This window comes from Pestalotiopsis fici, assembly GCF_000516985.1.
Source record: "Pestalotiopsis fici W106-1 unplaced genomic scaffold PFICI_Scf_11, whole genome shotgun sequence".
In the NCBI taxonomy this organism is placed as follows: Eukaryota; Fungi; Ascomycota; class Sordariomycetes; order Amphisphaeriales; family Sporocadaceae; genus Pestalotiopsis; species Pestalotiopsis fici.
The window spans coordinates 928475-952837 of record NW_006917101.1 but is presented as its reverse complement, the minus strand read 5'-3'; the positions used below and the strand labels follow the sequence as shown (position 1 = coordinate 952837).

The 24363-nt window shown below is 50.4% G+C and overlaps 4 protein-coding genes across 4 annotated transcripts; 3 read left to right on the top strand and 1 right to left on the bottom strand.

The window, feature by feature from the left end:
- Positions 1-3064: 3064 nt before the first annotated feature.
- On the top strand, positions 3065-7621 carry PFICI_13281 (uncharacterized protein; the record flags this gene model as incomplete). Its single annotated transcript, XM_007841862.1, has 2 exons — positions 3065-7456; positions 7517-7621. The coding sequence occupies 2 exons, from the start codon at positions 3065-3067 to the stop codon at positions 7619-7621; spliced, it is 4497 nt and encodes a 1498-aa protein (XP_007840053.1).
- Positions 7622-8380: 759 nt separating this feature from the next.
- Positions 8381-10038, top strand: PFICI_13280 (uncharacterized protein; the record flags this gene model as incomplete). Its single annotated transcript, XM_007841861.1, has 5 exons — positions 8381-8683; positions 8767-9007; positions 9314-9410; positions 9696-9810; positions 9982-10038. 5 exons carry the CDS (start codon positions 8381-8383, stop codon positions 10036-10038), a joined length of 813 nt encoding a protein of 270 aa, XP_007840052.1.
- Positions 10039-16239: 6201 nt separating this feature from the next.
- On the top strand, positions 16240-17759 carry PFICI_13279 (uncharacterized protein; the record flags this gene model as incomplete). The annotated part of the gene is made up of 3 exons (XM_007841860.1): positions 16240-16353; positions 16420-16818; positions 16890-17759. The coding sequence occupies 3 exons, from the start codon at positions 16240-16242 to the stop codon at positions 17757-17759; spliced, it is 1383 nt and encodes a 460-aa protein (XP_007840051.1).
- Positions 17760-19016: 1257 nt separating this feature from the next.
- Positions 19017-20719, bottom strand: PFICI_13278 (uncharacterized protein; the record flags this gene model as incomplete). The annotated part of the gene is made up of 3 exons (XM_007841859.1): positions 19017-19046; positions 19105-19257; positions 19316-20719. The coding sequence occupies 3 exons, from the start codon at positions 20717-20719 to the stop codon at positions 19017-19019; spliced, it is 1587 nt and encodes a 528-aa protein (XP_007840050.1).
- Between the last annotated feature and the right edge of the window lie 3644 nt (positions 20720-24363).

Here is a 24363-nt window from a genome sequence, read left to right as displayed (position 1 = left end):
GGGGGGGTTTGGAGCCCCGTAATAATTGCTTTTCAGCTGCGTTCTGGCCGCCCAATGCCACGCCCATCCAAGCTTGACGGTGTGAAGCAGGCGCAAGTTTGGAGCGGTCTAGAACTAGGCCATCGCCGATCGGCATTGGGACTATTCAATGCCAAACCCGCCATGCGTGTGGAAAGATACAGTGAGAGGGAATGTATAGTAGAATCTGGTTGCATTGTGTGCTTGGAGGACATTAGATAGCTGTGCCGATAATACACTGGAATGGAGTGTTCAACTCCTTTTATCGATCTCTGTTATTGCATGGATCCGTACCTGGCTATAATCAACAAGCGAAATGGACCCAGAAGGATGCGACACACACACACACACACACACACATACCCGCATGGACCTTTTTCCAAAATGCCATCTTTTGGCTCATGGGGATCCAGTTGATTTACCCTACCCTCCCTTTTTAGCGCGGCCCCGGATATATCGGTAGTGGGCCTTGACTCGGGAATGTGAGATCTGGCTGCTTGAGACACACACAAGGCACAAAGTCAAAAGCCGCATGCAAATATTGAGTAAGGTACATTATCCAACAGAGTTTCTCTATGCATAGGGGTTGCGCGCTGTATTTTTGCAAATGTGCAGGTCAAGAATGGCTTTTTGATCATTTCCAACATTCTCCAGAAACTATATCCTTTGAACGGCGTTGCCTGTTTGTTACTGACACTCAAAGGTAGATGCTTGCAAAGCGTACATCGAAAGGTCTCTGAAGAACTTGGGCCGCAGCACGCGCAACAGCTCTCGCTGACTCCCCTGGGATTGGCAAGCCAGGAGGACGGATGGGTCCCCCCATCCCCTGACCCGGGGGGGATGCGAGCGACCCGAGCGAGTCACGAGCCGAACGGTGCTAAGATATTGCGTCAACGGCGGATGTTCTCTAATAGATGGACGTTAGCGGCCATGTGCTGCTTGAGCCAGTCTTGTTAACTGAGGGTCGCGAAGTGGCTGGCCTGGGAATTCATGGCTACTTTTCTCGCGCGGGCGCTGATCTACTGCAGACTACATTGATAGATAGTGTCAGCTTTTGTCCTCTTACAGAACAGGCGACTAGGGTCCCCCCTTCCCCCGATCCGATTCGATTCGATAGACGAAGTTGAGTCTTTGCAATGCCCGCAACCGAGGTCGTTTTGTTGGAGAAACATAGCTGAGTTGAGGTCGCAACACTAGACTTGCATGGTTATGACGAAGAATACTAGAAAAACGTAACCATGGCGTTTGGTCTGCGAGAAAACATGCGATGATGTGTGTTTTATTAGTCAAATTAGAAACCGGTCTTTGTAGGATCTCCGAGAGCTACGTAGGTGTTCAGATGACAGACAGATAAATATACCGTTCAAGTGCTTGAAGATTGATATAGGTCAGGTATGGTAAGTAACGTACTAGGTAGGTGGATGAACGGACATGTGCTCTAAAACTTCTGATACAAAGCAATGGCGCCAGCAAAACAGCTGTGAAGAGTAAATGATCGACGTAAACCTCGTACGCGTCTGGCATCTTCAGCCGCTAATAGTCAACGATGGCTTGCTGCTTGCGGCTTGCGAGGTCATCCGTCTCCGGCTGTGCTTGTTATAGGTACAGTACCTGCTGTACGTGGTCAGCGTTGTGTATACACTGCACAGCCAGTAAAATTGACGTCCAAGTATGAGGAAGCATACTACGTCACTGGAAGCAAGCCACTAGTCCCTTTGTGCATCCGCATATTTTGGTAGTCTCTGGAGATTATTCCGTATCTTGTAGCTTCGCATTTTTCGCGCCTCGAGGATAGAGTCACAAGTGGTCAGGCGTAAGGTCCATTGTTTCTTCTTGATACCATGTAGTACTAGATGGTGCACAGAATCCCATGATTCTCTGCCAGTTCCATGGGTGGGTTCAATAAGGAGCGAGACTGGGGGAAGCTCTTGTAAGCTGGTGGGGGTGCCCATTGAAAGCCCATGTTCCAGACCAGTGTCGATCTCATCGATTTGCTGCTATCCCACCCCCAAGAGGCACCAAAAGCTGGGTCTCTCCCATGTCGGATATTGCATTTGGGATTCTGGGCTCTTTAAACCTTTCCAGGGCCCCGCCAATCCTCTGCGCGTTTCAGCAGCCCGCCTGGTCACCTACCCTGTCCCTTGACCCGCACTCCGAGAATACAACATTGAACATTAATTGCTGTTGCTGATACATACTACATACCCACGTCTTATTCCCATTCGATCGAATAACTCTCTAATGCTGCCGGTGCTGCTGCTGCTGCTGTTGTGCTGTGCTTGCGACTGTCATCTTTTGCGTGTTGGATTATTTTTTTGTTATCGGATCTGAAGGAAGCTACAGGGACGACGGCGAGTAAAGTGAGCGAGTTGAGTCAAGAGCAGGGAAATTCTATCGGTATAGTTTGGTCGGTTGGTCTTTCCTATTCTCCAATACCGCTACCTACGTCCAGTCTGTCCTTCTGGTCTCTCGCCTACCACCAACCCAACTTTACTTTTTGTGTCCTACTGGCTTTTGGATCGCAAAACCTCCCCCAGCCTTGACACGAAAAAAAAAACCCCCCCCCGATTGTCAGTTGCGTCGCACGAGATCCGATCCGCTGTCATTGCAATTTGTGCCTGTCTGGAACCGACCTTCTTCGGGATATTTCGCCGGCTTTTTGTGCACGCCTATTTGCGACAACACACGCATACACACACAATCACGTTCGTCGTTACTGACTGGGCTGCTGCTTCTTGTGTGTGTTGTCGTCCATCTGCTACATACAACCAGGTTACTCGCCCCCCCTGGTTCGGTAGTCTTGGAGTTAGGCCGCTGCCCACTTCAACCCGCCAGCGCTTCATCGAAGATCGATGGCCAGTGTCCGACGAGACGACTTCTCTCGGTCACTATTCCTCCTCTCCGTCTAGGGTTGTTTTTCTGGACTGCAGCCCAATAAAATAACAATTGAAGACCCAACTCCCACCACCACTCGGGCCCCTCCCCAGGCGTTGGCTTCCCAATCGAGGGCTGGCGTTGTTCCAATGCCAGAGTTTGCCAATTCTTCATGACTTTGAACAAGAGACTAGACGATTTTCCTTTCCATGCGGCTACAGTGGACATCGTGACCACGACGCCTCCCCACATCGCTTCTTCTAACCCTCGGTACACTTCAGGCTACTCCTACCATTTGTCCCCAAACGTCACTGCCGATTCTCTCCCAACCACCATACCGGATCCGCCTTCGCAATCCACCCACGACCGACCTTTCTTCAACGTTGCTGCACTGCGTTCAGAGGCTGCGTTCGAAGAGTGGCCTGCGGAAGTTGGCCGGTATGGACTGAGTGCTGCCTCTAGCAATATCACTACTGCAACTGCTTTTCAGACACGACAACATTTCTACGCCGATCAGTCCTCCCAGCGCCTGTCTGCCGGCCCTGGCTCATCCTCTCCACCAGTGCCGCCGCTGCAGAGGAACAATACGAGAACACATGGAAAACGGGTCCTGAGTGAAGTGGCACCAATTCACGATCGCTCGGCCCGGCCACCTGCAAAGAAGCCTCGCACTGGCCTGCCTCCACCGTCCAAGATTGACCTCAGCGAATTTAAAACACCGCCTCTTCCCCAGAAGCCTGCCGTCACGTCGCCACTATTCTTCTCCCACAAAGCGAGACCTCCCTTGGTGCGGCTCCCACGCTTCTCGAGTTCCGAGGCTGCGGGAACAATGTTGAGAAGCGTCAAAGACCCCTCGGCAGCAGACGTGACTACCCTCAAACTTGCAAGAGGCACAGTCAGTTCCGCCAGTCCAGCAAGATCTTCGAGTACCCCAGGTAGCGGCAGTTGGACCTCTCTTGAAGCATCTGGCTTTACGAGAAGCCCAGATCTTCTCGGAGGTCCTCCGGGACTTCAATTTCTTCAAGGAATTGGTATACTGGAGTTACTCGAGAGGGACGACAGACCGACGTTTGTTATAGATGGCACAAATGTAGCAAATTCGAACCCTGGGCCATTTGTCATCCTATACGCAAATCCTGCGCTTCAAGCTTCGGGCTGCATGCGACATGTACTCTTTTCCGAGCTGCAGGACGAAGACGCGAAACTTGATTTTGCCGCTTTCAAGGCCTGGGTCAAGAGCCCCGGCGATCCCCAAGGCGGATTGGACTTGTTCTTGCCCTCCTTCCATTATGCCGGAAGCGATTGGACTTGCTCCGTTATCAGAAATCGATTCCGGTTTGTCAGCGCCAACAGAAGTGCTGTTTCCATAGCCCGATCCTCACCAGAGCCACAATTGGAGAGAGAGACGAGTGTTGACTCGCGGGTCCGCGTACAAACTCCCAGCGCGCAACCAAGGACGCCCAGCGATATATTGATCCCGGATGCGCCCGACTATTTTGGCAGTGCGACGGCGGCAACTGCAGATACATCTGGGGCGACCTTGGCCAATGATGCGGTTGATCGGCTGTTTCTTGGTCGCTCCAGCGATTTTCTTCCAGAGCATAACTCGATACCGTCCGAGCAGGCATCTTTCGATTGGACACGTATTCCCCTAACCCCAGATCTCCCAGAACATATCCAATTCGCGCGGTCCAGAGATTGGGCGTCGACACCATTGGGCCCTATAGAGCACTGGTCAGCAGACCTGCGCGCCATGGCTAACATGGTTATGGGCAGTCCGCACCCGGCTGCAATGTATTGGGGCCCTGAGCACATCGCTATTTACAATGAAGCTTATGTGCCTTTGGCGGGTCAAAAACATCCATCCTTGATGGGACAAAGCTACAAGATAGCTTGGAAAGAAATTTGGCCTGAGATTGAGCCCATTTTCGAAAGCGCTACACAATCTGGACAGGCCACTATGAAGAATGATCATCGACTGATAGTTAACCGACATGGCTTCGATGAGGAGACCTTCTTTTCGTGGTCCATTGTTCCTTTGGTCGGTGAAAATGGCTCCGTTGTGGGACTTTACAACCCTGCATTTGAGAACACACGACGCAAAGTTGCAGAGAGGCGCATGCTTACGCTAAGAGATGTTGGCGAGAAGACGGCAACGGCAAAGGATGTGACGAGCTTCTGGTCACAAGTTCAGAAAGGTCTCGAATTCAACGAAGATGACATCCCATTTGCCTTGGTATATTCTGTCTCCGAAGACTCCGAGAGCGACATGTCCTCGATGCACTCGGGTAGCTTGTCGAATCCGCCTCAGCTGGTACTGGAAGCTTCCCTTGGCATACCTGAAGGGCACGCCCGACTCGTCACACCACTTGACCTAAGAACTAGCACAGATGGATTTGCTCCATATATGAGAGATTCGATGGCTAAAGCAGGCGTGCCAATTGTGTTGTCGAAAGAGGATGGCACGCTTGAGGGGGACCTTATGGACGGTTTCACCTTTAGAGGCGCAGTCACATTCTGTCGATCGATTGTTATTTTCCCTATACACCCGACGACGGGCGGTGAAAGTGTCGTGGGCTTCCTTGTAATGGGTCTGAATCCTCGGAGACCTTTTGATGACGATTACCAACTCTTTATTCATCTCTTATCCAGGCAGCTTGCGACGTCAATGGCATCAGTAGTTCTTTTCGAGGAGGAGATTAAACGAGGACAAAGAGCCGCTCGCCTAGCTGCACTGGACCGCCAAGAACTGACCCAGCAACTTCATCTCAGGACTCAGGAGGTAGAAGAAAGCGAGTTGAAATTTACGCGAATGGCAGAGTTCGCGCCGGTTGCCATGTTCATTGCGGACCGCGATGGCCTGATCACATACTGTAACGATATGTGGTACGCAATTGCGCAAAGACCTAGAGACGACTATTTTATTGACTCATGGATGGATGAGGTCAATGATGAGGATCGTCCTGCGCTGGAGGAAGCATGGCAGCAGCTAACCAAGCAGAAAGAGGCCATCACCGTCGAGTTCCGCTTCAAGCAAGCTCGCGAAGAGAGCGGTAATGTCATTGACAACTGGGTTTTGATGAGCGCATACCCCGAAAAGTTTCCAGACGGCAGTGTCAAAGAAATCTTTGGCTGTATGACGAATATTTCTCAGCAGAAGCTAGCGGAACAGATCCAGGATCAGCGTCGCCAGGAGGCCGTTGAACTCAAGCGACAACAGGAGAATTTTATCGATATTACTAGCCACGAGATGCGGAATCCACTGAGCGCTATTCTCCAGTGTGCAGACGAGATCTCGGCGCTTCTAGGCACTTACCGGTCCAAGACTGAATTCAACCGAGAAGCTGACAATCTCAAGGCAGCCCTCGAGGCATGTCTCGAAGCTGCCAACACCATTACACTTTGCGCAAGTCACCAAAAGAGAATCGTTGACGATGTACTCACACTATCGAAACTCGATTCTCAGTTGTTGCTCGTCACGCCGGTCGATGTGCAGCCCGTGGCTGTTGTGCAGCGAGTACTCAAGATGTTTGAAGGTGAACTAAATGCAAATGGCATCGAAATGAAATTTCAAGTCAAAAATCGCTTCATCGATATGGGAGTGGACTGGGTCAAGCTCGATCCGTCCCGCCTGCTCCAGGTTCTGATCAATCTGATGACAAATGCAATCAAATTCACCAACTCCCGCGCAGAACGAAAGATCATTGTTACGTTGGACGCGTCGAAACACATTGTGGAGCGGACGGATTCCCACATTTCTTTCTTCCCCAGCGACCGCCCAGAGACTGGCGAAATCACGGACAAACCGGATTGGGGTCTGGGCGAAAAGTTGAATCTGCACTTCTCTGTTCAGGATACTGGTCGGGGTTTGGACGAGCACGAAAAGACGCTTTTATTCCAGCGATTCTCCCAGGCCTCCCCCCGTACCCATGTGCAGTATGGAGGTTCGGGCTTGGGCTTGTTCATATCTCGCATCCTAACAGAGCTTCAAGGTGGTCAGATCGGAGTAGACTCTCAGAAGGGTGTCGGCAGTACCTTCTCCTTTTATGTACAAAGTCGCAGGGCTAAGGGCCACAAGGATGAGACAGTGTCAGTTGCTCCACCCCTGACCCGAGCGCCAGGGTCTTCAACAACGATAGAAAGTCGTCAGCCTCAGCCTCTCCCTGGAGTTGCAAGTACAAAAGTCTCGGCGATACCCAAAGCACCGACAAGTCCAGGAAAGCGTGTCTTTGACTTTCTGATTGTCGAGGACAATCTGGTCAACCAGAAGGTACTGCAAAGGCAGCTGAAAAATAGCGGCAACAACACTCAAGTCGCAAACCATGGAGGTGAAGCTATCGAGCTATTGAAAAAGTCTCGGTATTGGCGAGGTCAAGAGCAAACCGGCTCTGAAATTTCCATCATACTGATGGACCTCGAAATGCCTGTCATGGATGGAATGACATGCACGCGGAAGATACGAGAGCTGGAACAGCAAGGTGCCATCGTCAGCCACATCCCCATTATTGCAGTGACAGCATATGCACGGCCGGAGCAGATTGAGGATGCCAAGGCCGCAGGAGTTGTAAGAAGTCCCCGCTACCGACCTAGTTCTTTTGCCTCCATTTGCTAATATACACACCAGGACGATGTGATATCCAAACCGTTCCGCATTCCGGATCTTATTCCACGAGTTCAGGAACTCGTAGATAAAACCCTTGCGAGCGCTAATCGCATGATCACGACATGAATATAATCTTCATCTCAATTTCTTCCGTGTCCCGGAGATTGGGGATACGGCTCTCATTTCGGCACCACAACTTTTTAATGAGAATACTTCATTTCTGCAAGGCGTTTCGGTTAACTGGTGGGCTCGGGACTGAAAAGACGGACACGAGGAGCATATGGGGACTTGCTTACATCATAATCATTGCGTATCTTGACGAACAGATGATGCATCAAGATGAAAGATTTGGGACACAGGGCGAGGCTCTCCATCGAGCTCTGGCGTTTGGGGTGACAGAGAATTGCGCGCATTTGGGCAAGAAACATTTTATTGCATTTGGGCGTAACCACATTTACAGATACCTTTTGGTTGGCCCGGCTTCATGTCTCGTTTATACCTTGCTGCTGCACAGGCACCAGCGGAGGATGGGCATACTGGACAATTATCGTATAATCTATTGAATGGTCCAGGCTAGTTTTTCCCATGATGAACTGAAAGGTGATCTGGCGATGAAAATGACTGGCAGACGATTCGGGGTGGACCCGATACGACCCAATTGGGATCGTATCGGGTCCGGATCCCCAGATTGCAGTAAATTGGAGCAGAGGGGTAATTCCCGATATCTGCAACATGTTGATGAGTTACGTCACCAGTAGTGATATATCGAACATGTTCTTGACTAGATCACTTCCAACAACTTGAGCAAGGCACTTTGTACATCTTCTCATATAATTAATCAATACCAAGGCTTCAAACAAGCCACAAGGATATACAAAAACAGCCATGACTGCCAAAGAACTCATCAAACTAGGTCCCGAGAAGGATGCTTGGCTCTACGACCGATCCAGCAAGACGTACGACTTGACGCGCGGAGCAAGCAGTGCAAATGGCTCTTGTTATACCGTCGCCACGAGCCGGGGCCCAGCCGCCACTTCGATCCGCATAGACCCGGCCCGGACGGCGCTGGTCATCATTGACATGCAGAATTATTTCCTAGACGCCAAGCTGCGGAATCACGAGACGGGGCTCGCGGCGGTGCCGGCTACTTTGAACGTGATTTCCAAGTGTAGAAAGTTGGGTATTCAGGTGTGTGCCGTTTCATCTAGATAATACTTTTCCAATTCAGACACTCCTTATTTCAAAACATATACTGACCAAAACACACAAAGGTCATCTGGCTCAACTGGGGCCTCACAGAACAAGACTTGGCCAGCATGCCGGCGAGCATATCGCGCAGCTTTGCGCGCACCCTCATTGACCCGGACCACCGACCGCGCCGCCTCGGACTGGGCGCGGATCTGGGCTCCGGGCTCGGGCGCACGCTCGTCGCCGGGGAGTGGAACTCGGCCCTCTACCCGCCGCTGGCGGCTGCCGTCAACTCGCTGGACAAGCATTTGTCCAAGAACAGGAGTAAGCTCAAACAGACAGGGTCCTCCTTTTTCTTATCTTTTTTTTTTTTTTCGTGTTCTTTCCCTCTTGTCCCCTCCTCGCCCTCTACCCTTTGTTGCCTACTTACACAGTAGAATCCCTGGTATATTCTTGGTGGCTGGCAACCCTTGAGGTCTTATCGACCTGCATCGTGAGCCAGATGCCTAGCCAGGGGGGAAAACAAATCTCGTATTGAAGTGTCTTGCTTGCACCAATCTAAGCCACATCTGTTCAGGTATTCGATAGATATCACGAGACTAACCAATAACGCAACTTTGCCGTTTCTAGTGTCGGGACTCTGGAACCAACAGACGCCTCTTTGGCGATATCTCGCACAGAGCAGTCACAAGACTCTGCTGTTTGCCGGCGTGAATACGGACCAGTGGTAAGTTGCAAAGAGGGGAGAATAAGTCCTGCTGGGAAGATGCATTTCCTGTCTGGCCAACCCGTGGCCCTGGCAAATATTCCTCGGAATGACTCAATTTGAAAACTCATTGGTGCTACCAAATGTGTTACACAAGGGCGTTGGGCTTGTCACATCTGACAAGGGAGGAGGTTTCTCGGCCCGCTTTCCGTGAGGGAAGCCGAGATGAACATCTCTATCTCATTGCCAAAAAAAAAAAAAAAAAATGACAGCGGCTGACTTTTTTTTGTTTGTTAACTATCATAGTGTTCTCGGAACACTTACGGATGCATATAGTGCGGGCTGGGATTGCATCATGATAGAGGACTGCTGCGCAACGACAACCGAGGGCGCACACGATGTCTGCATCCACAACGCTACGGTGAGTTGAGATTATTAGTTGTTGTATACCGTCGTTGTCCTCTTTTTTGACCTTGTGATTGATTTGCTCCCTCCCTTGGCACGACTGGCCGTGCCCCGTTTTGTTTTTGGGTGGAAGGCCAAAAAAAAAAGAAAGCTTGGGGTTTTTTGTGCTGACTCGAGGGGCACACAGAACTGCTACGGGTTCGTGGTCAATAGCGAGGGTTTCACGTCTGGCACCCTGGCTTAGGCAATCGGACGGAAAAGAGATTGCGCAGAGGCCACAATCTAGATAAACCTGGGAAGCTGAACGTTTGGCGAATGAGTTCAGATTATGGTTATAGTTAGCCTCTGTTTATAAAAGCTAGCTTCGGGAAGCTTGTGTGCTCAAACTGCTGGGCCAAGGATTTTTCATTTTCCTATCGTGCGCCGTTTGTGATATGCCCAGCCAGTAGTATGCATCTTGCCGTAATTGCTTGTTTCTGTGAACAGTCAACACTGCTTCTTCTACTCCATTAATTTGAAGGGAGGGAAAAAGGGGGTGGTGGTTACATCTTATCATCATCGGCGATTACTCACTCGAGCATCTAAAAACTTCCAGAAAAGAAAAGAAGAAAAAAACCTCAAACCCATGATGGGCGATTGGTCGATATCCCTGGCGATGACGGCACGGCGGGCGGTCAGAGGAAAATCGTCAATAGTCGTTGAGCACGTCCATGGCATGGTCAGTTTAGCTATCTAGGGTGGAGGTTGTCCTCCCCAATGCTCTGGTCGCCGGATGGACAGTGTTGATGAAGATGGATCCCGTTGAACCTGACAGGCTCCGCCAAGACCCGTATCGTAGCACCGAAGCTAGTCTCTGGACGGCCATTGACGTGCTGCCGCTGGTACAAAAGGAGTAAGCAAAGGGTCCATCTCACGATAGCTTGGCATCGCATCCTAGTGTATCAAAGCTCCACTCTTCCTCCCAACGACATCCACACAAACGCCAAAAAATCTCAAGGAGGCAGGTGAGGTTGGCAAAGTTGGGGGCTCAGATTTGGAAAGAAATGTTTTCGATTCTTGCTGACCAGGCCGTAGAGGGTAGCGGGGATTTAGTCTAACCATCCAAGTGTGTTTGTTCTCTTCCTGCTTTGGTGATTGTGGTCATTTCCGTACGACTTATGATCCCGCCGACTCAGTCCCTTGTATTCGGCGAGATACTTTACTACAACCCGGCCCGCACCCTCCTTTGCAAATGTCATCTGCATAGAACCATGACCAACAAGCCAAGAAACCCTACAACCCCTGGCCACGTCCAAGTGACTCCGAAATTGCGTCGGAATGGTATCCCTTGCTGTTTTGTTCCTCCGGTACCACTTTTGTTGATGGTGATTGTGTGTATACAGCAGTCGTCCAAGACGCTGTGTTTGTGTATGTGTATGACGAGGAAGAAAGTCATAAAAATATTCAATATGTCCGTGACGCCTTTCGCTCAAAGTTCCACCATTTGCTTTTTTGGGGGGAAAGGGAATAAAAAAAACGCCGCGCCAAATGCATATGCTGATGAACCACTCTCTGACTTGCCGTCCCATTATGTGTTGTCTTTGCGCCGTGTGTGTAAAAATGTGTCGTCCTTGTTGGTGCGACTGGTTTTGGTACTGGGTTGTTGTAAAGTTGTGCATGTCCCAGAGCTCTGAAGCTAGTTAGGAGTAGAGCTTTTCAACCAGACTGTATAACGACATCTCCCAGACATTTGCCATAGCTGCAGCACATCTCTGGCCTGAGGTCTCCTTTGAGAATACCATCACGGACGCGCTTTTGTTGCAATGTTAGAAACCAAAAGTAGATCAAAAATAAGAGGGCAGGCACAACAGGAAACTCACGTCTGAGCAACGCATGGGAGAAGCTTCGACAAGGGCGCTCGTGGCAAGCATGCCAGCCAAGGCTGACAGGATGGAGTGTAAACGCATTGCGGGCTGCCTTTGAGGGTTGCGATTTACTGTTTGTGGGTATGTAGGGAGAAGTAGTCGGAAAAGGGAATACAAGTTATAAGCTCGCCTGTTGGACGAGGGGTCCAAGCAAGCAGGCAAAAATAAAAAAGTGCAGTGCAGGAGACGAAGAAGAAGGGAGAGAGAGTTGTGGTGAAAGAAATAGAGTGACTGGGCACTGCACCGTTGAGATATTTGAATTTGCTTCAATGAGTGAGTGAGCAGGGGAGTGGAAAGAAGAAAAAAGATATGATGATCGAAGGAGGCTCCAGTAATCTTGAGTTTGGTTGGTTGGGTCCAAATGGGGTCAATTCCCTCAAAAGGTGCCACCGAAACTTAAGGTAGTTCAGTGGAGTAAACGGAACGGCCTTGTTATTCCAGTGGAGGTGCGAGTTAGACCAAAGATGATTATTCCAGATGGCAGGAACGGGAAGCACGGGGAACTGAAGGGGGGAACGACCTCCAACAAAAGGATGAAAGATGCACAGGTAACGGAATAATCAATACGAAGAAGGGAGCAGCAACTCGAAAGAAACAAAGACGGGACAGGGCTTATTATTGCTAATGTAGGTATTGACAAGTATCTGAGACGACACACCTTGATCCTGATACGGGACGCTGAAGAAGAACTAAGTAGTATGCGAGATCTGGATCTGGCCAAGACTCGTACCTGTTTCCCTCGTCCAAGTAGTTCCCTCCTTCGTTGTTCTCTGCGCATCTGGATTTGGAAATCCATCTGAATCAAACGGTCCAATGGACGGAGGGTTCGGCTAGGCGGCGGCGGGCTATTGGCTTGGTTGCCACGCTTCCTACCTAGTATAAATGCTGCAGCCTCCAAAGTCCACGCAACGCAGCCACACACCTAACGAGCCTATAAGCTGCTTCAAGCAATGCAAATGCAAAGGCGATGCCCGTTGCCTCGCTTGGACACGTCTTCAGCGTGGCTCTCGATGGATCACAGGATGCATCTCGTTCTTATCATCATCATCATCAAGGTCGCCGCCCATACTGTTCCTTCTACATGCATGCATGCAAGCATACGCACACACATGTGCAATGCGTACTACTTACTTACTACCAGGGGACGGCACATATTCTCTCTTTCTTTCTCCATCTCTCTGTACACAGTATTTACCTATCATTCAGACTACGTCAGGCTCCCGGGCTATGCAACACGCCAGCTACTGTCCGAACGCTCTGAGCGCGCCGAACCTGGGCAATGATTTGCTGTGGGGTGTCCCCGTTGCACTTGGCGGTCAAAGCCCACGGATTAGACGGGGCAAGTCTCTAGCAAACAAGCGATACTGTAACCAATGTAACATGAGGTAACGCGTCCACCAAGTTATTCAGTCAGCCAGTCAGCCTTTGTCAGCGAAAGAGTCACTGGATTCGTCAGGATTCTGGAGGAAGACTTTGGCAGTCACTCTCATCAATGCACGCAATTAATCGATTCCCCTCCGGCGACACCGTACAATTACACAAATCAATGTCTCTGAGTACAAGGTAGGTCGGTACACTACAATGGGGGTCTAGCGCTGAAGGGTAGGTACCCAGTCTTGGTCTTGTAGGGCACAAGCTTAAAAGATGAATGAGCCACTGAAGATCGCCGCCCACAATGAACTCTAGTCTCCAAAGAGAAAGAAAAAAACAAAGTTGACTTTGGCTTCTCCTGCTGTAGGTCGGTAAGTAGGTAAAGCTTCCCGTGTTGCCTCTCTCTGTCTATTACAGAAATAGAAACTCGAGTTGTCGTGCGTTTACTTTGTTAGTGTCCGTGATCTTACTAGTGGCGCACTGCGATGCTCGTGCCAATGCTTGGGATGTGTTTAACCCCGGCGAATCGGAGAGAGCTGATATTCCTTCTCTTCTAGTTCGGCCCATCGTCTGAAACACCACAGGCCGCCCGTAACACATGTCAGACCGGCTTGGCTGGGACAAATACATGGAAAGATTCCTTATCGCAAACACATTTACACACTCGCACTCACACTCACAGTCTCCCTCCCCTCCTCCCTCCCTTTGTTGCCGTAGCTTAGTCACCTCCTCGGTCAGCTCCATCGAGGAGGCTCAGCCCGTCAGCCCTGTCAGCGCCTGCGTCATTCTCGCCCCAAGACACTCCATCCGTCCCCGCGGTGTCCGTTCATCTGAAGACGGGATGGGCGAAACCCGATCCAAGACGTCCCCACCCATCGTCTTGGGATTTTCTGTTGCCGGTAACAAGGTCAACCGGAATGCTCTGCCACCTTTGTAAATGGGGACACACGAGCATTCAAGTGTGCCTACTCTACGTCACGTATAATGGCTGATAGGGCACCACAATTCCAGATACAGTTCATCTAGCTGACCAACTGAAAGCTGTCCTAGTCTAAAGGCTCCTCAACAATGGTGCAGACATTCATGCACCACCACCTGCATGCGTAGGAGTCTCACGGTGTCTTACAGAGTCTCTAGCCGGAGGATTCCCGCCCACCCGGGCGAAGGAATTTTAAGGTGCCAGCTCACGGGAAAGCAGCAAAAGATTGCGTACCTACTTCTCTACTCTGAGCGCTCATTGTAATATTGCCTACCGGCCACAACACGGGGATAAATAACACTACTTCATGCTCCGCCTCCTTCTTCTATTCTTCTGCCTGGAGCTGAATTGCAACAAATGCAAACGACTTATTCTGGCTGGACGGCATTTAGAAAATCCGTCCAGCTTTCAGCAATATTTGCAGACCTGGTCCTCGTCGTCATGGAGGGTCAGACGCCTCGGTTGGTTTATGCCGATCTTTGGATGATATAAGCTCATATCCCTGGCTCAAGATAATGGTTTGCGGGTACGTTTCCTCCATTGTCCGTATGGTCAGTCTATCTATGGGCACTTGGACATGCTGACCTCTATACCTGGATGCTTCTTGAGCTTTCGACGAGAGAATATGGCCGAGTACAACGCCCAATCATGTTTGACAACTGCCGGGAGTGCTGCACCGGTCTTGCATATCTCGGTCATGATGATACAGACCAGCTTTTTGGCACGTTCGACCGAAATAACACGTCACATCTAATGCTATTACTTTCCTCGCATGACTTGCCTAGGTGAGTAGATGGGAGGCTGTTGGTAAGAGTGGCCTTGATCCAAAGTCTTCTTCTATGAAAGGGACCGATGGACAGAGATGCCGCCCAATGCTGCCACCTATGTAGAGAAAATACGAATTATCACATTGGACTTCAGATATCAGACACGCTTAGCTCTTGGCCATACACTATACTCGGGCGTATGCTACTTGATTGAATTCCGAGAATGTGTTTGCGCAGCATGGCAGCGTAGACTTTGTTAGTCATGCCGCTCTCGTGGGTACATATCAATTTACAATGGCTTGACTTGATGAGGGCTCAGTTCATGACACTTATATCCAATTACATTGCCCGGATCGAAACGGCTCCGAAGAAGACCATCGTTTCCTTTGATCACTCCCCAAAAACGTCGAATCTTTATTGCATGGAATGACTTGCTGATTTGGATTCCGTAAATACCTAACGACTGGCTCTTCAAATGATCATCGAGATATGTAGGTAACTGCCGTGTCTAACCCGGCTATTTTCTTCGTCTTAATACATCGATATCGACTTCCTTCCTCTTCAGAAATGCCATGGATCAACGAGCACACTGTCACTGGCGTGACGACATATGTCCCTACAATCACACAATTCAAACAGATCTTTCTGAACCAATCAACCAAAATATAATAACAATGACCATAACGCTTCAGATCCGTGTGCAAGAATAAGCATATAGTTTCCCCAGATCATCCTCACTAATAATTGGTATACAATCTTCGTGAGACAAAGGACACGTGTGGTGATCGACGCTGCGCAACATGAAACGATCTTAGAGGGAAATTAACAAGAACCAAAAGTGAAAACGAAGATACTGCAGAATGGTGTTTGGTCAAACCCCTCGCGTCTTGCTTCTGCCATGTTTCTGCGGCGACCTCCCAGAAATCGCACATCCCAGCTCATGCAACATGACCGTGAAAATCGTATAATCCGATTTTTGGAGAATCAACAGCTCATTTGCAAGGCCAATCACGCAATCCGTATCTTGAGGATTCCCACAATATACATCGACCAGTAGCATTAAAAAAGAAGGCAAGTAGATCCACTATATACTCGCTTGCTTGAGAAGTCGTTAGGATCAAAATCAAGGAATATTTTCCGACCCAAACGGACTCGGCCAACCTCTACCCATCCCAGAGCTTGCTTCATTACAATCGTTTCCGGAAACCCCGGGACACTGCTCCGGGCCACTATATGAGCCTCCCTACGGTGCTGGGCGGGGCATCAAGACAGTTGATGCATCGGGCATTGGCACATCTACTGCCAGCCACCTCGAACGACCAGCGAGAAGCAGCCTGTACAATTCTTCATCACACTAAACTACTACTTGATACTGTCGCGCGCGGCGTGAGACTATGTTTAAAGAGTCCCGCTGCCTCACGATCATGGTCCAAGACGAGACTCGCCACCCTGAAATCACACATCGCCCGGGCCTTGCTCACGGGGGTATCGTACCCACGGTCGAGGGGCGGGACATGCTGGAGACAAATGAACATCTTGTCAGATAATTCCATTCCTTCTCAAGAGAAAGTGCTCCTCTACTCACACAAGTGATATACTGCCAGATCACGTGGCAGGACGAAGCTACAGATCCCGGGAACCCAAGAAACTGGCCGCTCGCCAGAAGGGCAAAGGCCTTGACCGCCATGTCTCTGTTTGTCTTCATCAGCGTCTTCTCCACCAGCATGATTGCTCCCAACCTGCCCGCCATGGCCGCGGATCTCGGAATCGAGCAGCAGCAGCCGGCCCGCCGGCAGATGGTTCTTTCCATATTTCTCCTCGGCTTCGCCTTTGGGCCGCTGATCGCCAGCCCCCTGTCCGAGACGTACGGGCGCGTGCGGGTGGTGCGGTCTTGGAACTTGTTGTACATTGTCTTCAACACTGCCTGCGGAGCCTCGAGAACAGCGGCGACCATAACCGTCCTGCGGTTTCTCTCGGGGCTTTTTGCTAGTGCTACATTAGGGGTGAGTTTTGGGCTGAATTTTTTTCTTCTTTTCTTTATTCATCCGAGTTTTGGTCAGTAACATTTGCCAAGATTGGTGGCGGCACCCTCGGCGACATGTTTAGACCGGCGGAGCGTGGGAAGGGCGTCGCGATATACAGCTGGTGCTCCGTACTGGGCCCGCTCTTCGGTGTGGTTGCCGGAGGGTTCATTGCCAAGTATTTGACTTGGCACTGGACTTTTTACCTATCTTCCATCCTTAGCGTCGTCGTCCAGGGACTCGGATGCATCTTCCTCGAGGAGACGTATGCGCCCCTGTTGCTTCGACGGCGAAAGTGGGCACGGATCCGAGAGACGGGCGACACGAGATACCACACAGATTTTGACCATCTGGACCACGTTGGGACTCGAATTCTTCACCAAAATCTAATCAGACCCTTCAAGTTACTAACGACTCAGCCCATCATCCAAGCGCTAGCCTTGTATAATGCATATCTGTATGGCAACATCTACATCTTCTATGCCGACTTTGTCAGCCTCTGGACAGACCGATATCACGAAAGCGTCCAGATTGCCGGCCTGAATTACGTCTCTATTGCCATCTCTGGGACGATTGCCACTCTAGTCTACACAATCTCCCTGGATCGCATATACCGTCACCTGTCAACAAAACACGACGGAAACGGAAAGCCGGAATTCCGCATCCCCATCATGGCACCTGGCACCGTCCTGCTCGGCCTCGGTCTGTTTTGGTACGGTTGGAGCGCCGAGCACACGCTCCGGTGGATCATGCCCAATCTTGGTTGTGCTCTATTCGTAGCCGGCGCCATGGTCTGCACGAGCTCGGTCAACGCATACGTCGTGGACACGTATGGTCAGTTTTCTGCGAGCGCGATAGCCGCCATATCCATTCTCCGATGCTTTGCAGGATTTAGCTTCCCATTGTTCGCTCCACAATTGTAAAGTCTTCTTTCCCCCCTCTGCCTTTTATCGCCTGGCTAAACGGTAAAGTTAGGTATGATCGACTCGGATATGGTTGGGGCAGTTCAATCATAGGATTCATCGCCCTTGGTAGTGGACTTCCGGTGGTTGGCCTGCTGTGGAGATACGGTGAGGAAGTGAGAGCAAGGAGTCCATACTGGTCGCACGGAAACAAGTAACGGTAGGCGTGCCATTGTGCTGTCGTTCAAAGAGCTACTTGACCTGGCTTGGCACTCCAAGTCGTACCGGGTTCAAGATACAAAGTAGAGCCACACTCTCGATCTGCACCCAGGAACCCGTCAGTCAAGAAGATATGAGGCCGTTGCTGCTGTTCTGTGAACCCTTGAATTAAAACTATGAAAGGCACAAACTCTACCCGCATGTCGCGCGCGAGGTTATTATCCTCTCAACCGTCAACCTTATATGACCCTGCGTTGATGGTCGCCAGTTGGCAATGGGTCAAGTTTGATGGATATTATAACGTATAGTCAGGCAAGTACGGGTAGGCCCTGGCATTCATATTGATCGACGAGAGTCACTCTCCTGTTCAGTGTGCACCATGAGTCGCCGATGGATACCTTGTGGGCGGACAACACTGAGTGTTTTATGAAATATAAAAATACATTTACTAAACCATTGAGATATTCATTCAAAACACCCACCCAAAAGACAGCGGATTCACTCACTAGTCGGATGAGCAATCATTACTCACAGACTCTGAAGAACCTCAACAACGTAAAACACCACTGAGCTACAACCAGTCTCCGAATTGCATAGCTTCTCGTTTCCTCTTTCTCTCTGATGATTGGCCCTCCTCCTATTTGAGGGCGGATTCCCTCCATGGACCCATTATCATCCTAGTGCTCGCGTGATAGCTCAAGAACTCCTGAGCAGCACAACAATACGCAAGAAATTGCATGGCCGTTCCAGGTCTGCTATTCTGCTATAGCCAATGGATTGCTACACCCCTGGTTGCTGCCGTAAAGCCCAGTTAGCCACAGTTCGTACGGCTTCCACGTCTTGTCCTGTGTTCCTCGCTACCGTGGCAGTTTTCCTGTTTATTTGGATCACTGCCTCTCTGACCCTGCGCGACACGAGATTTGAAGGCTTGACCAGCGTTCAAATTGCTTTCACCCCAAGTCAAGATCATGATTCGCTACCATGACGTCAACGAGCCAGCTTCTAGTCTTTGCATCGTATTTGCTATTGCGGGAGGCGCATCTCCTGCTCGACCTCTCTTTACACGCTTTGAGGCTGCACACTGGCAGGCTGTGATAAAAGTTAGTGGACCATAATAGGAATCAAGGTGGTTATATTTTTGACATACTGGGCTGTTGAGCATCGTGTTGCGCTTGTTTCTGCCCTTCTTGATGTGACTCTTCAGTGCCGATGAGTCAAGTGGCTTCAGAAGCTCGAAGCTGCAGAGAAGCTCGGAAGAGACTGACATGACAGCGCCCCAATTGTCGAATTCACCGCAATACTGAGAATCGTTAGCTTGCCTTCGGTAGGTTATGGGGTCTGCTGTTTAGGAAACTCACATTGGGAGCACTGAAAACAGTGACCAGGACTCTGTCTGTAAAGAACTCATAACCATCCTCAACAACCATGTGAGCACGACAAACCAAGTCGAAATCGTGTGTAGCAAGAAAGTCGGTAATGACCTTTTTACCAAAGCAATAGCTGACTCCACGTTCATTGGCTTCCCAGTCTTGCTCCATGTCGGCAGGATCAGACCAGAGTAAATCATTCAGTAGACCATAGTCGGGGACGTCTGTAGGTCGTGCGATGTTGCGGATGTCATCCATGTGGCTCAGAGCTGGTGACAGTCCGCCATGAACGCAGAAGATCTTTCCAGCAACAATTGCCGCGATAGGTAAGGTGTTGAAGCAGTCGATGAAGGTCTTCCAGATCTTGACGTTGCATCGTCTCTTGCACTCGTCGTAAAACCCATACACTCTCGTGACGTTGGCACACTCGTGGTTGCCGCGAAGGAGGAAGAAGTTCTCAGGGTACTTGAGTTTGTAGCACAGGAGAAGCAGTATCGTCTCCAGGGACTGCTTGCCTCGGTCGACGTAATCACCTAAGAAGAGAAAGTTTGAGCTGGGTGGGAAGCCGCACATTTCAAACATGCGAATCAAGTCAGTATACTGGCCGTGGACGTCACCAACGATTTTGACTGGCGCATCCAGCTCAAGAAGCGCAGGCTGGGACAAGAAGACTTCGCGAGCCCTGTGGCAGATGGCTACGATTTCGGCATTCTTAAGACACACGCTCTTCGTGACCTTGCCAGCGTACGCTGCGTCAAGCAGACGCTTGATATAGTCGTCGAGGTCAATGTCCTTGATATCGTTCATGGCAATGCCAGCAGTCGGTTCGTCCTTGGCGCTACCATTGGTGGCATCTTGCAGAATCGGATTGATAGTGCTGTCCTTTCTGACGAGAATAGACGCACCTGGCTGGACAGCGACGTCGGGGTTCGAAGGAGTTGAACCAGATGGTGGCTGGTCAGATACATGATCTACCTCGCCAGATGCCTGCGCAGCTGTGATATCTCCATGACCAGCCCGGATCGAGGCGGACTGCACAGGGGACGGCGGCGGCTGGTCTTCGTCGAATGGGGATCTTGCTTCGTCGGGCGACTGAGGAGACTGAGGCGCGGAGGCTGAAATGACGCTGCCGCGTGATCTTCCGCTCCTGCCAGACTTCACCGAGGCTACATCCGACTTCTCGTCGCCATTACTGAGGATGGTAGAATTGCGCGGGCTATCTGTCTTGCCAGTGCCCGGGATCTTGGATCGAAGAGCCTTGAAGGAGCGAGATGACTCCTTGGTGTCGGACCTGCCAAAGGAGGGGTATGACTGTAGACTTTCGATGCGGTCGCCACCTGGACCGGCGCCCGACCTTGAGGACGAACCGCCCTCCTTCGACGACTGATTTCCCATTGTTTACGCCCAGCTGTTGGGTGAGTATTCGGCGGATGTAATGCAAATGCGGTTGTGTGATGTCAGAAAAAGTGTCCGACCGTCTAGTCTCCACTCGACTCGCGACGAGTCGGGCTAGGCGTCGGTAGCAATCTTTGAAGATGTCGGGGAGGCCTCTCTCAATGTTATGGAGGATGAAAGAGTCGCTCGAGAGCGGAGAGGAAGAGAGAGGGAGAGGCTTGTCTGGGCGCCGTTGGTTCCTCCGTCTTTGTAGCTAATGTCGGAGATATAGGTTAGTCACGGGCGACTATTAAGCTGCCTGCCGCGGATCCGAGCAGAGCTGATGAATGAAAGTATTACTCAAGCAGGCCGAGGCCGCCGACGGGGATATCGGAGGGTAGAAATGCAACGGATTTTAAAGGGGAATTAAGTAAAAAGAGACTAACATTCTTCTGCGCACGAAGCTAGGGCGATGATTATTGATAAGGGAGGGAGGGGGTTGCGTAGGGCAACTGGAACGGTGACCGAGCTGGCCTGGATTTTTTTTTCGTTCGTGCTTCTTCGGGAGTGATGTCAACTGTGGCAGTCAACTCCGGTTGGGTTTGGCGTCTATCGTGCCTGAACTGCTTGTCGCGTGCACGGCGGTGTAGCCTTCCGGTAAGTCAGGTACGAGGCGATCAATAGTAGGATACAGGCAGTGGGGGGTGGCCAGGCAAAAGACGAGATTCACTCCACACTGAATGGCGAGACAAGACGAGGTGAGGATCGTGGTCCGTCCCGGCAGCTGATGATGATGATGACCGAGTGGTGTGAGGTGGAGATGCGGGGAGGAAAGCTTCTAGCTTTGGCCGTTCTGGCTGGATGTTGATAATAGTAGTAGTAATAATACCAGTCAGTGCTGGGGGATGGATTTCAAAGGAAGCCCAGATCCATACACACACTACTAGCGGAGGGACAAACGATACGCCGCCGACTGCATAGGTGCCAAGCGGCCAAACTTGAGGTCTGGATTGGGATCTCGCTTGGCCCAGGGATATTAAACGCGGCGCCAATATGCGCGGTAGCAGCTAGTCGAGAAAACGTGACCAACTACGAACATGCAACGAGCGGCTGGTGACTGAATGACCAGGGAGATGGGAAATGATGGCGCGATGAATTGATTGATTTCCGTTGGGGGGGAAGAAGCCTCGTGGGTAAAGTATTGACAAGGCAATTGAATGTGGTGACCAGAGTGAACTGTCTCCAGAGGAATGCCAAGCCTCTGGAGAATGGAATGCAAACGCGGAGAACGAGAAAGGGCGCTGGGTATTGGGGCTGACTCAGTTGGTGCTCCGCCCCTCCGGCTCGGCTTGGCGACAATATTTTCCCTGTCACGTCGACTGCGTTGAACGTTCCACGACCGATTCCTGATGATATTGAGAATGCTTGTCGAACGTACTATAGGTACGGGCGGTATTGTCCTGAAAGCCAAGAGATAGAGAAAGCCACAAGGCCTTATCCGTCTGCTTCTACAAATTCGTGTACGTATGAGATTGGAGGGGAGATAGGCTGTGCTTTTCGCTAGCCTCGTTGTCGCTGGGTCACGTATGTAGATACTGTACGTAGGGTAGGGGCAGGAGGTACCTGCTTCTTGGTCGAGGAGCCTGCGATTCTTATGGTCAGAACAGGAGGACCCTTTCTGTAGGATTGCGCTGTAATGTCGGTGTGGAAATGCAAGCAAAGCAATGATTAGATAGGTCTTGCAGGCAGATAGATAGGCAACTTTGAACTTTAAAAAGGTGAAGGTCACCATTGGGGCAAAAGGTGTGATCGTGGCCCAGCTATTTGCAGGTATGCACGATAAGCAGCCAATTCAAAGGTGCACATATCATGACTAGGTTAGGTAGGTAGTTGAAGCTCTAATACACTACTTAGCTACGGCGAGGAAGGCGCCTTTCTAACATACCTTCCAAGAGTCATGTAGGTTAGGCGTGTATAAGGAGTTGGCTGCACTTTGTCGTGAGGTAGGTACATTACATAGCTACCAGATGTACTAGTAGACTGGTGGTGTTGAGCCTTGGTGGGGACTCTCACCTTGAAGCTCCTCGAAGCTGTAACCAGCGTCAGAGGCTCAGTCAGAGCTGATGCTGCCCATACATGAGTGCGTTAGGTAGTGGGGTCATTTCTACCAAATGTTGATTGTAGGCGACAATAGTCATGCAACGTGCATATAAACCCGCTCAACTTTTTTAGGTCCCGTCCTTTCTTGCTACCTACGGTCTCATTGTACATTCTCTCAATCACAACAAGCACCGTAGACGTTGGTTACGCCCGTCAACGTAAACGATTGACAAAACCGGGGTCCAGTGCGTCGGCGCCGACGTGGCGGACGCACGGGACGGCATCAAGTGACACGAAAACCCAGGCAAGCTGATTGGAAGCTGCTCCATCAGAACTTCCTACATTAGTCCAACGGCCAACGTTTAATCAGAGCCTCAACCGTAAGCCTATTGTGTATGCCGACGTCGGCCGAATGCCATAATTCTCTTTACTGGCTCCTGCAATATCGGGCCCGGGGTCCATCGCAGGCAGTAGATATGTTCACTATAAGATGTGATTGTTACGCACTTTTGTTTGGCATCGAGTGCACGGGCGTGCTGAATAGGCTCGCAACAAATCAAGCAGTATTGGCCACATAATGTATTACAAATTCCACAGCGAGATACCCTTGTTGTAGGATGGCGCCTCATCATCAAACGTTGTTGATTTGGCTACATGCAGCACTTACTGAAAGCAGCTCCTCAAATACCCGCTTGAGAGAGGGGAGACTTGAACTTGCAGCCCATCTCTGCAATCGCATGGGTCCGACAGAGTGGCACAACGTTGGTTGAAAACACATACATCTAGGCTCGCTAGGTATCAGCGCGGTCGTTCTTCGCCGCAATGTTGCTGAGAAAAGTCCACAACACATTGTGTTCATAGTGGATCACTGGAGAACTCTTTGATGGGCACATCCCTGGTTGGTTTTGATGTAATGTATTGAATACTCACCCGGAAAAGGGAGTATCAGAACTTCGAGGTCACTTCGGTAGAGCATGTTCAAAAGACCGTAGTTTGTTGCTGTGTGTGGCCTCGGTGTTATGTTCAAGGCAAGAATGATGAAGACTCTGACGTTAAAGAAAGTTGTTGTACAATGCGAACAATGAGATACAACTAGTGGCACAGCACAGAGTACAATCGGTAACTGGTGTTGTTTGTGTTTACTTGGCGTCTCGGGAGACGGACCACGAAGCAAACATGATACAATGCATTGGTGTCGGAAATGCGAACCAAACAAAGATCTAGGTATAGGTATTCATTCGTGACAGGATATCCATCCATCATAGTGGATATCGACAGTCTACCTGGAGATCTAAAAGCTTACGTGACTCGCAAATCGTGCAAGCAGCGGTCATAGGAACCGCCCTGTGCTGTAGGTGGCATATAGTAGCAGCAGTACGAAGTATATATGGTCCGGGAGGGTCGATATAAGCTTATTTCTAACTTGTGTATAACCCAATATGCACATCATGCCCGGGACTGGACCGATGAGCCAATCATGAAAATTCAAGCATTGGTTTTCCATTTCCGACAAGTTGGAGGCTGGTGAGGCTTCGCCTCTGTTGCACTCGTCACCCGCAAGTGAA